The sequence below is a fragment of the Solea solea genome, chromosome 11 (assembly GCF_958295425.1).
Source record: "Solea solea chromosome 11, fSolSol10.1, whole genome shotgun sequence".
NCBI lineage: Eukaryota > Metazoa > Chordata > Actinopteri > Pleuronectiformes > Soleidae > Solea > Solea solea.
In genome coordinates, this window is record NC_081144.1 from 15893600 (window position 1) to 15905875 (window position 12276).

The following is a 12276-nucleotide window of genomic DNA, read 5'->3' on the forward strand; positions in this document are numbered from 1 at the left end:
AGAATGTATCCTCTCTGATTTGGATGAGTTCCAATGAAAAAGACTCACTCTCACTTCAGTCTAACAGAAGCTATACTGAAAGCTGGCCAAAGATTTCATGGAGCCACATAAGCAGAATTTGGACAGGGGCCAGTAGGAGCTGAGTGAACTGGTAATATTTGTTTTTAATTTCTATATTGCATCTTTTCCATGATTACCATTGAAATATTACACAAATATTACAAATTGGCTTCTTGGGGGACACATCAAATCCTTTTTGGCCATAGGGCCCCTTAACATGCAGTTGCTTAGTTTGCCTATGCACTGGGCTGGCTCTGGCTAAGAATATTAGTCAGTTTATTGGGCAGCTATGGGTCAGTGGTATGGTTGGTCATCTTCCAACCAGGGGGTCAGGGTTTGATCCACACTAATCTACATTCTGATGTGTTCCTTGTAAGACACTTAACCCAAATGTGCTCCTGGTGGCTGTTGCAGCAGAGTATGAATGGGTATGAAAGATAGAAAAAAAAGATAGAAAATGCACTGAGTGAATGAATGGACGAATGGCAAAACGGTAGTGCTAAGCACTTTGAGTGGTCAAGACTAGAGAAGGTGCTATTATATACAACTAATTACATTCATCCATCCATCTTCTACCACTTTATCCTCCACATGAGGGATGCAGGGGCCGCTGTGCCAATCTCAGCTGATATAGAGCGAAAGGTACACCCTGGACAGATCGCCAGTCCATCACAGGGCCAGATAGACAAACAACCATCCACTCTCACATGCACTGTCAATTTAGAGCGTCCAATTTACCCACTCCCCATATTGCATGTTTTCGGACTGTGGGAGGAAACTGGAGAACCCAGAGAAAACCCACACACACACGGGGAGAACATGCAAACTCCATACACAAAGACCCTTGTTCTGACCAGGTCGCAAACCCAGGTCTTCTTGCAAAGGTGCAAAGGCAATGAAGGGTGCTAGCCACTACACCAACTGTGTGGCCCACTATATAAATATAATATATATATAAAATATACTGACTAAATTGAACACATTCCACATTCCACAAAAATACAAGAGTGAGTTTTTATTAAAGCTTTAGAAATGTGTTTCATTTTCAAGGATGCCATCTGTCATGCTACTGAATTAATTTTCATTGCTGTTATTCTGTCTACCATATGCACATCAGAGTTTGATAACTGTAATGTCTCCCTGTATCATACAACATGATCAGATAAGGTAAGAGTTATTAAATAGTTTATATTTCTTCCTTATTCTGCAAGACTTAGCGGTTACCCTTTGTCGTTCAGTCCACTTACTATTACTGTTGTGTTAATAAAAATCAAAACATCCTCTTCACAGTAGCCTGTGTGTGTGAAATAATATATTTTAAAGGCTATACGTATATGAACTATATAAAATATTAAAACTGTTCCTTGTGAATAAATACTAATATTCGTGTCCCCACAGAGTTTGTTGTTCTCTTTGTTCGTGTGTTGACAAAGCTCTCGTGTGACATAGCATCACGTCTCCCTCTGAGGATGCAGCAGGAAGACCTATCAAAATTTGCCATGAAGCTTCCCACGCCCAAAACAACGCTATTTCCACGCAGCATCTGCTGCAGCAGTGACGAAAAACCAAACTTTGTTTGGCCTCATGCACGAGGTCCATTTTGACGTCACTGATTCTGTCCCTATAGGTCCATATCAGCGCAGCATCCTCACCGGTCACGTGCTCCATGAGACGGTAACAAAGGACACTGCTGGGTTATAGTCATTTTTAAATACAATATTTTAAAACGTGTGACACTATCATACATAATCAAAAGATAACCTGGACCAACGAAAACAAATGACACTGCAATTTATCCTTGGTGAAAATAACATGAACAACATGAGTGACATACAAATGAAACACTAAAATAAAGCCTAAATATTTAACAAAAGATCACAATTAATTGTATGAGAAAATATTGGATACATGAGCTTTAGTCATTTTATAGACTTTGAAGACGACATCTCAGACTTTAACAGTGCAGAGAAATTATCCTCCTTTATTGTACATTGTTAGCACCATGCACGAACCAGAGGGCTGCTGCTGCGGCATCATGGCTTAGACAGGATTTGAATATCCAAATATGCCTCACCAAGCCAAACGCCAAGCTGAAAGACAGAGTCCACATCTGGTGGATGCACATTTGTTTTCTTCATTCAAGTTGTTCAAACTACAGCGACGCATAGGCTTTCCACCACTGGCTAAGGAACTTGTCAGCTCCACATACAGGCTTCAAACTATTTTAAACACTTTTATTTAATAATGAATAAACAAATAAACAAATAAATAAATAGAGCAAACCAAGTGTATTTAATAATGTATCCAGTGCCGCAGCATGTATGAGATTAGAACGACCCACGCAGCTCTACCACAGGAGAGGGTGGGACACGCAGGACAGCCGCTTGTTGGCGGGTTTTTTGAATATTGGATTTCTGATTGAAGGGAATCCATTGTGCTGCCATATCAGGGGCACGAGAACAGCACGAGCCACGAGGACAAAGGCAGCAGATGGCTTTCCTCCTGCTCCGATAAATTATGTTGAACTTACAGAGACACATGTAGGGACCAGGGGACATTAAAAAGAAGCAGGGGGTAATAATAATAATAACCACCCAATACATTTACTTTAAACTCTTCTGTATATTGCAGTGATATACGAATAATAAAAATCACTATGGTTTCCCTTTAGGGAGCTTTTTTTTAATGTTTTAAAACTTAATTGCATTGCCGCATCTGCTCATAATAATTGTTCAGATTACAGCAGATGATAACCAAAACAAAGAATACACGGACCAACACAAAATGTGATGCCAGTTTTATAACGCTTCTTGGTAAGAACATCTCCCAATGTCTTATATTTTAAATCAAACATGACATTAACACGACTTCATCTGCTTGTGACTAAATCTATACAGACAAAAAAAATTAATGCAAAATAACTAATATCTCTAAACGGTAAAATTCTATATCTGTAAATTATACTACATTTCTCTTTATTTGTCTGTGCTCGTGCTGCAGGGACAGGTCATGACGGGGGCGGGGCGTGGCGTGTGTGGACAACAAGGTGTCCGCCCACAAAGACCATCGCGTCTCTGTCATTGAGCCCAAACCTCGTGTGGTAAAAGGGCGCTCAATACAAACCGCACGAGCCCTTCAACCAGCAAACACCTGCAAGAGTCGCTGCGTGCAGAGAAGCAGCCCACTCACGCACTGGTACGTCATTTATTTATTTATTTATTTATTTATTTATTTATTCATTCATTGTAGAGCTATACAAACCATATTTATTTATATAAATGGCGTGATTGTGTTGCTTGTGTGAGATGTGTATACAGTATATAAGACTGAATACCATCTCAGGACACAGCGATTTACATGTAACGTTTACTCACGAGTTACAATATGAGAAATGTTCATGACTTTAGACTCAAGACAGATAAATAATAATTGTTTCATTCATGTTGTGTTTCCTGTGCTTTATGTATGACATTTGTACACCAAGCTGAAATAACACGTGACTGTATACGCCCCAAAAATCAAACACGTGACAGTGAATGTTTCATCATTTTATAATTAATTTCATAAAGCTATACGACTGCTGTTATAATCTGATTGTTTTTAACACTTCCTGTATTGTTTATTTATTTATTATGACATTAATGTGCAGTTATTTTGTGTTGCTGCAGTAAAACTGTTAAACTGCCCTTGTGTTATAAATAAGACGCATTTTAAAGTCTATTTCATCACCTTGGTGTCGAGCCTCCCTTGACTTCTCAGTGTGTAGACGCTGCATTGTTCAAACGCCATCACTTGTCAAATATCTTGAGATGTTTCCGTCTGCTGCTGCTAATGAGCCTGAGTGTGAGAAAGTCTGACCATAGTCATTCTCACTGCAGCTCACGGATGACTGCGTCGCCGTGGGAGAGACATCATTGTGCCTGCACGGTGAGTTCAGGAGGAGACAAGACAGTTGACTATCATGTCTTCAGACTGCAACAGAAGAAGACAGAAGAATCAAGGAGGAATCAAGGAAGTCACCTGGTGGTTCTTTTGCTCTTGCTACTACTTATAAGTATTTTCTAGTTATCCAACTACTGTAAATAGTTGTAAGTGTGTTAAATAAACAGGAAAGTTAATGGCCTGTTTAGATCTTAATCAGTCCAGGTCTGGTTTTATTTACAAATGTCAATAAATGTCTGTCAATCTGAAAACAAAGGAAAACGTAAAGGTCACATTTGTTCATGGCCAGAAATGACTTAAACAAACTCATGTTTGATGAGACCATTGTGTGCAGGGATGATTCTGGTGGAGAGGACTCAACATGTGTTATTATTATTATTACTATTGTGATTATTATTATTACATTCTGACATTATTTTAGTCTCCTCAAAAGGAGCACTAAGAGATTACTTTGTCCCTATAGAAATTATAAGCTGTATTTACTGTATCATCTGTGATATTTGTGTGTGTGTGTGTGTGTCTCCACATGTTGTTTATACTGATTTGTATAATTTTAATTTTTAGAGTACTGCTGTTAAGTAATTTGGCTTAAGGGTATACGTTAACATTTTACCTTACAACCTTTATTTCGTGATGAGGTTGAAATCTATTTTACAAGAGCACATTTAATAGTGCTAAAGACAAAATAAAATGAAAATACAGTTACTGCACCATTGAATAAAAACAGTGGTTTCAAAAGACAGTTTTCCTGTTGGTTACAATCAGAAAACATATGTTATTGAAATAAAGCTAAATTGTTTGTTCAGTGCTCTGAAAAACCTCTATTCTGAAAAATGACCATTAAAAAATGACCAAAGATTTTCCCATTTTCACGTCTTCATATAAAGCAAAGCTGGCTGAATATAACACACACACACACACACACACACACATATGTATAAATACATACATACATACATACATACATATATATATATATATATATATATAAAACTCCACTATCTGTGTATGATCCAGCGTTTTTTATCTGTTGATGTGAGGTAATGTGAATTTTTAAATAAAGTTTATTTTTATCATTAGATTTAACACACACACATACACACATACACACATACAGAGCCACACCCTCCACCTTACATCACCCACAATGTCGTTGTACCCTAATCTTATGGCTTATTTATATGTTCAATGTATTTGTTGTACAGTTTGCATTATTATTTAGTTGCTGTGTGGAGCACCCACAATGTCATTGTACCCTAATGTGCAATGACAATAAAGTCTCTTTTATGTAGTATATTCTCAGATGTTTAAGCTTTATATAGATACTATTTCACAAGACATGTTGTGATGTTTTGCTGTAAACTGTGTGACTGCAAACTGATTCAGAAATACGACAGAGAGAGAGCGTGAGAAACGGAAAGAAAGAGTTTGGGGATATGGTATATAAATAAAGTTATTTCCGCCATGCGTGTTGGTTTTCTTTCAGCTGCTAAATAAAGTTGGTTTTTGCCTGGTGTCTTTTTTTAAATACGTCATATAACATATTTATCATATGTTTATTTATATACATATATTAACCTATAACACACACACCCACACACAGATACTATTGTTATAGCGTTGTAGATCACAATTGTGCAGACATGTCCTCCTCTCTGGTTCCTGCACGCGCCCGCGTTTACTCAGGCGAAAACAATTTTTCTGTGGCACGCGCCGAACAGCTGAGCCCTTGCAGATGGACGTGAGGAAGTGCTCTATACAGACTTTAAAATATAATGATTTAAAAATGGAATTTACACACACACACACACATATATGTATATATAAAAATGTATTCTTGTAATTATTTTTTTATTATATGTTGTTGTTGGACTGTTATGAGCAGTGTATAAGCTCACATTATGACATACACTGGTAAATAGATTTGCTTTTGAAAAAAAACATTTGGGAGAAGTTGGGACATTTCCCTCGTGATTGTATCCCAGTGTGTAAAAGGAAGTCTGGGCACATTCATCATCGCAAACGGTGACAGTGGGCTGTTGTGTTGTGTTGTAAGCAGCATGAACTTGAGCAGAAAACGTCCTAATTTGAATGTTCCCGCGCGCAGCAACAGATGTGACTATACAATGGATGGGGCCCACGCGCTGAATAATTGAGACCAATTTGAATAACTGTCGCACGTCTGACGCGTGCACTAAGTATCCCAGGCTCCCCGGGCCTCGCAGAAAAACCGTTGGTAGCCCCCTTTAACTCTTCAATGGGGATTTAAGCTTCTCATTGCTTCAAGTTTGTGGGAGAGTCTTTGAAGAAGCCTGGGAAAAAACTGCACTTCTCCTACACATGATTACACCCTGTGTTACAGCATCCTTTATACACAGAGCTGCTGCTGCAGCTGCGTTTTAGAGCTGACTGAGCCTCATTTACCAAACAGGCGGATAAAGACAAACCATCTTAAAAACAAAAAGACAGTACAAACGTCAAGTAATCAACAAGCATATGCTATTTAAATTCATTAAAAAATAGAGAAATCAAATGACAAATAAAGAAATTCTCCTAATTATGGAGTACTCATCAGTACAGTTCAGGATGCGGTAAACAAAATGGACATTCATATTTTAAAAAAAATAATACGATGAAACGTATTTAGCTACATATGAATTTAACAGATTTTAAATACGTTACATGCAACCGAACGGTGTGTCCACTGTTAAATAAACACAAGGTCAATCAAAACTCGTGAACTGATTAAACCTAATACATTATCGAGTAAATAAATAAATAATTATGACCACACAGTCCACTAAGTCGTGTTGGAGTGCGTTTATTGTTCATTTCCTTTGGGGAATTGTACAATTATGCTCGTGGGAATTCCCCCTGCTCTCCCCTCTATTAGCACGCGGTGTCCATGACAGTTGGACCTGTGCAACAGATGTGCCGAGGTGGCACGCGCCGAGCACGAGACTCTCTCACTCCCCCCTCCTCCTCCTCCTCCTCTTTTAACACACATGCTGCAAAGACCGCTTGACCGGAAAAAATCAATCAACCTAATCTGACAGCGAAGAGACAGAAAATGTGCGAAATGGTGTGAAGTTGTTGTTTTACATTACATGGAAATATAAAATATATATATATATATATAAACTTTATGTCATATATGTGGGTTTATATTTCAATTTACTAAATATGACTGAATAGAATACTGGCTTAAATTAGAGCAGTTTTCAGTGCTATGAAACCTCAGAGCAGATGAATAATGGTGCACGGTTTTAAAAACAGAGTGTATTTCAGGTTTATTTCCATTATTAGTCATAAAAAGAGGTTTTGTTCAATGTCCTGATGTGTGTGAGAAACATCTTAACGCGATTTAGAGAAGCCCGTGGAAAACGAACACACTGCACCTGAACACCTCTGCAGGTATATGAACCTTTCCTGCCACCGTTTGGTGGTTTAAAGTATTACAGTTCAACGCAACATCCTCTTTTAAAAGAAAACTGGAGAGCCTTCCTATATTCAAACAGAGATTCTAACGTGCTGTTTAATGCTGACATTAAACAGCATGAATGTAAACATATTCAGTTTAACTTAAAAACCACAGAAACATTTAAACATACATGAGCTCTGAACAGTATTTTATTTGACTATGTGTGAGTGTTGACGTTTGTCCTCTGATATAGATACATACCATATTCCTTATTGCATATATACTGAATTATGAAAAGCCAAATACTGTTTTGGAAAAATGGTCCCCTTAATTCAGGAGTAAACTATTATAATCATATTAAATTATAACAGATGTTTCAACTTATGAAGTACTCAAGGCTATTATTGGGCATAATTGAAGACTAATTTCCCTATTGGGCATTGAAGGTACAGAGTGTAAAATGTATTAACATTTATTTGTGAAGTTGCATGTTGCAGCTAAATATCCCCCATCCTCCATGTGTGTTGGAGAACCTATGTAGCCAGGAATTGAACCCACAACCTTCCAGTTGAAAGATAACTTGCCCTACCACTGAGCCACCATGGCTCAATCTTAACTCCTCACCTTTTAATACTTTTACTTATACTTCTAAAACAAAAAAGTACATTTTATATGAGAACATTACTTTTGATATTTATGTACAGTAAATGTCAACCATTTAGAATAGAAGTAATATTATAAAAGAAGTGACATCAACTTCTACAAAGTATTGTACTCTTACTCAAGTATCCCTTTTAGGCCAAGTCCAGCACGAAACATAAACAATCTTTTTCTTTGCCGTTTTCAAAAAGTTCCCTGTGAAAACGGCATTGTTTCAGGAAATACCTCCGTCCACACGGAACGACTCAAAACGCTGTCGTGCATATGCCAGCACTGTAGTTGTGCTGTAACTTTACACCAAAAACAGAAGATGACGTTGTAAACATTAGATGTAACAGTAACCAAGCTAGGGGAAAGGAAGGGGAATAATGTACAGTATGTTTACATTTCGCCCCTTTTCAGTGTGCATATTTAGCAACTTTACAGGCCCCCGGCCACTTGTTTTTCTTTTTAAAGAAAGAAAGAAAAAAGAAAGAAAGAAAAAAGCGACTACCGACAAATCTAGCAATTCTCTGTAATAAACCTAAATAATAAATGTACAATTTCACTGTACAAGTGAGGTCCATCTAACTCTATTTACTGTGGGCAGACACGCACACACAGCGTACTTAAACACAGACAAGAACGAGCTGTGTATGTTCAGTACAGTCTACTGTGTGGAACAATCACTGATCTGTTTTGTTAACTCAGGTAAAAATAGTTTTTGATTGCTCCACTCTTTATTTTATGATTCAACACTTTGTCACCCCTGTGTGTGAAATCTCTTAAGACAGGACGTGTTCTAGTGACATCTAGTGTCTTCTCAGACTGACTTTAGTTACTTTTCATTGACAGTTACTCAAACAATCTTCAAACACAGGACAATGAATGACAGTGAATGACAGTTTTCCTGAAGTATCGTATTCGCCGTCTACACGGAAACACAAGGCCAGCGTTTTGAAGTTTTCTCACTCTGGGAGGTGTTTTCAAAAAATGCCATTTCAGGTCCCCTAAAATGCCATCTCCGTGTGGAAGAAATGCTTCTCTGGCAAAAAAAAAAAAGTATGAGTATTCATCTAAACCCCTTTCCATGCGGACAGCCCCTTAGGTACTTATATAAGAGTGGTGGTTGGCCACATGTGGCCCCTGAGCCGCATGTTTGAGACCTCTGGATAAAAATATTATTTAAGGTTACAGTTTTATGACAGGCCACCAGATGGACCTCTACTGTGTGCAGTGATGCTGACTTCATGGACATAATAGCCAGCAAATGCAAACATGACGTGTTCTAAAATGTACTTGGTGCTTTAACATTCTGATGTTGCTCCGTGCTTCACTGACACCCACCGTCATCACAGTTGCATAAGTTGCAAATATGCTTAGGTTTAGCGTGTTTCTAAATTGTACTGCCCCTTTAACTTGTGAGCCGATTTCCAGGGAGCAACAACCTGTAACAGGCTCAGCGGTCCTTCCCCCTGATGGATTATTGAACAGGCGCTCAGTCCCACGTCGCCATCTGCTTTAGGGAAGAAAAAAAAAACTGCGGGATGTTCTGAGGCACATGATAAACTCTGCTCATTTGGAATCGGGATAAACAAACTTGTTCATTTTTTACTGAAACAAACTCCTGCAACAGGTGTTGAGCCAGAGATAAAAGAAACGGATTACTGACCCACATCGTCGGTCAAAACATAGAAAGCAGGTCAGTTCATCATCATTTCAGAATGTAAAAGAGCCGCTGGTTACTAGTGACTGCACGTGAGTGGATAATGATGCTGCTTCCATCACTCGGAAAGATGTGGATTTGATATAAGTTTCCCGACTAAATTAGTAACTGAACATAACGATGCTGGTCTCATCCTCGCGGTGAACTGACCGAGCTGAACCCACGCAAACTAAAGGGGGAAGCAGCGGAGTGGAGGATCAGTGTGCAGCGGTCATGGTGGTGGAGGGGGACAGGGCGCTGCTCGCCGCAAGGCAAGGAGACGTGCAGTCTCTGAAAGCGCAGTTTGCGGAAAAAGCGCTCACCGGCGACGTCAAGGACGTGCTGGGGGCTTCGCCGGTCCACCACGCAGCCCGGGCCGGGAAACTCACCTGTCTGCGCTTTCTTGTGGAGGAGGCGGGTCTGCCGGGTAACTGCGTGGCCAAAAACGGGGCAAGCCCGGCGCATGACGCAGCGGCCACGGGCAACCTGGCCTGCTTACAGTGGCTGCTGACCCAGGGAGGCTGTCGACCTGAGGTGAGGGACCCGTCCTGCAGCTATAGTAGCTACACTGTAAACTAAGCTACCCCCAATTTTATGTGAAATTATTTCTTATTATGACATGTTTTTTGTACATAAAATAAAAGATATTGTGTTTTCAAAAGTTAGACTGAATAATTAATTACTCACTAATTATCAATAGTCCAGAGTAATTGTAAATTATGTCCAGGTTAGGGTCAACATTTATAGGGTCAACATTTAACTCATATGCATGTTTTGAGACTTTAAAGATTTGGTGTGTTGGGGTGGTGGTGGGAGAGGTGGGGTCTCCCCTGAGAAAACCCTTAAAAAACAAGAGATAAAACTGTAAACACTATTACTCAAGTACAGAAGTTTAGTGCTGTGCTGACAAGTACATATGAGGGCTGAGAAAACAAACATTATTGTTCCTGTTAAATGATAAATGATATGATTTTAAAGAAATGGGTTGTACATTGATTCAATGTGATAAGGAAACTCACAAACTTGTAATTAATAGAACAAGTCAAATAATTTTTTTTAAAACAAGTCATCTTGACTTAAAATTACTCTTGTAATCTGTAATTTAATGTTTGTTTGAGCAAATAAGCAAATTACCTTCCGTCTTAATATATGTATCATCATGTTGAGTTTCCTGGCAATTTTAAAGCAGGAGGCGAAGATCAACCTCCTTAACATTTGTTACACTATAGCTCAATTCTCAGTTTACCAAACTTCACACACATTGAAACAGCTGTTTGTGACACTAATTATTAATTTCTCCAGTGTGATCCTATATTCACATACGTATACCATATGCTGTGAAGCTGTGCTGTCATCTGCTGTATCTGTTGTTGTGATTGGTTGTTATTGCTTGTGATGCTTTACATTTGTTTTGATTTGTAAATGTGCTTTTATTTGGTTGTTGACGTCTCCGGCAGAAATCATCTCCGCTTCCTATTCAGGGTCAACAGATGAAAATTAGCTTAGAGCCAACTCTGATGGCACCACAAAGCTCACACGTGTGCTTGTCAAATAAATATTAAATAAACAAATAAAGGAAATACAGCTCCTCCAATAATCGGGTTGTTTTCAATAGTTTTCTGCCTTTATGCATGGAGTTTGCATGTTCTCCCTGTGTATGCTCGGGTTTCCCCCAGGTTCTCCAGCTTCCTCCCACAGTCCAAAAAGATGCAATATAGGGATTAGGTAAATTTGACTTGGTGTGAATGTGAGTGGTGGATGGTTGTCTCTATGTTTGGCCCTGTAATGGGCTGGCGAACTGTCCAGGGTCCCCGCCTATCGCTGAGATTGGCACAGCGACCCTCCGGTGGAGGATAAAACGGTAGATAATGGATGAATGGATGAGATATACAGGGCTGCACACAGATTGTTTCTCTGGGCTCATTAAAAGTTTTCTTTTGAGTTTGCACTGTAAATACTCTCTAAAGTAAAAAATCTACTGTATATGATTTTATCACATGCTTAAATGGCCTTTCATTTCAGTTAATAATACCCTTCTTTGTTTGTGTGTTCGAAACAATGAAATTGCCTATAAACACAGTCAGATTCTTCTGTAATATAAATAATTAGGTTTAAAAAAAAAAAAAAAGTCATCAACCCATCTACACCTTTCATAAGCACACCAAAGATACAGTACAGTGTACCCTAAAGTGTCTAAATACATTCTACACCTTGCACTGGGTGTTTGTTTTGATTCAGACTCAGACAACTGTATCACTGTCAGGAGGGCAATTCATTCAGAACTCAGAGACATTTGATTTGGTCTCTTTAAAGAGGAACTTCCATCAGTGGTCAGTTCACAACCATGACACTGAATTCACCTCTCGTCCCCCAGAATGTGGGAAACTGTAAAACTGTTTGTCAGACACAAATTTGAGTGGTGATCAGTGTTGATAACAGGAGATACAAGATGGCAACTCCCGGCAGAAAGGCATCATCTATTCTAGAACAGTAGATTTTATATCAACAT

General features: G+C 38.8%; 1 protein-coding gene across 6 annotated transcripts in view; it reads left to right on the forward strand.

Moving 5' to 3' along the window:
• The first annotated feature begins 9534 nt into the window (after positions 1-9534).
• Positions 9535-12276, forward strand: part of espn (espin) — a 38419-nt gene continuing 35677 nt past the window's right edge. For 3 of the 6 annotated variants that reach the window (XM_058643615.1, XM_058643614.1, XM_058643618.1), the window contains exon 1: positions 9541-10301. In XM_058643615.1, coding sequence (XP_058499598.1) covers positions 10002-10301 — 300 coding nt within the window. In that variant the 5' untranslated portion in view covers positions 9541-10001. Of the gene's footprint in view, positions 10302-12276 lie in introns of all 6 variants that reach the window. The other 3 variants (XM_058643610.1, XM_058643611.1, XM_058643616.1) reach the window with 3 other exon arrangements.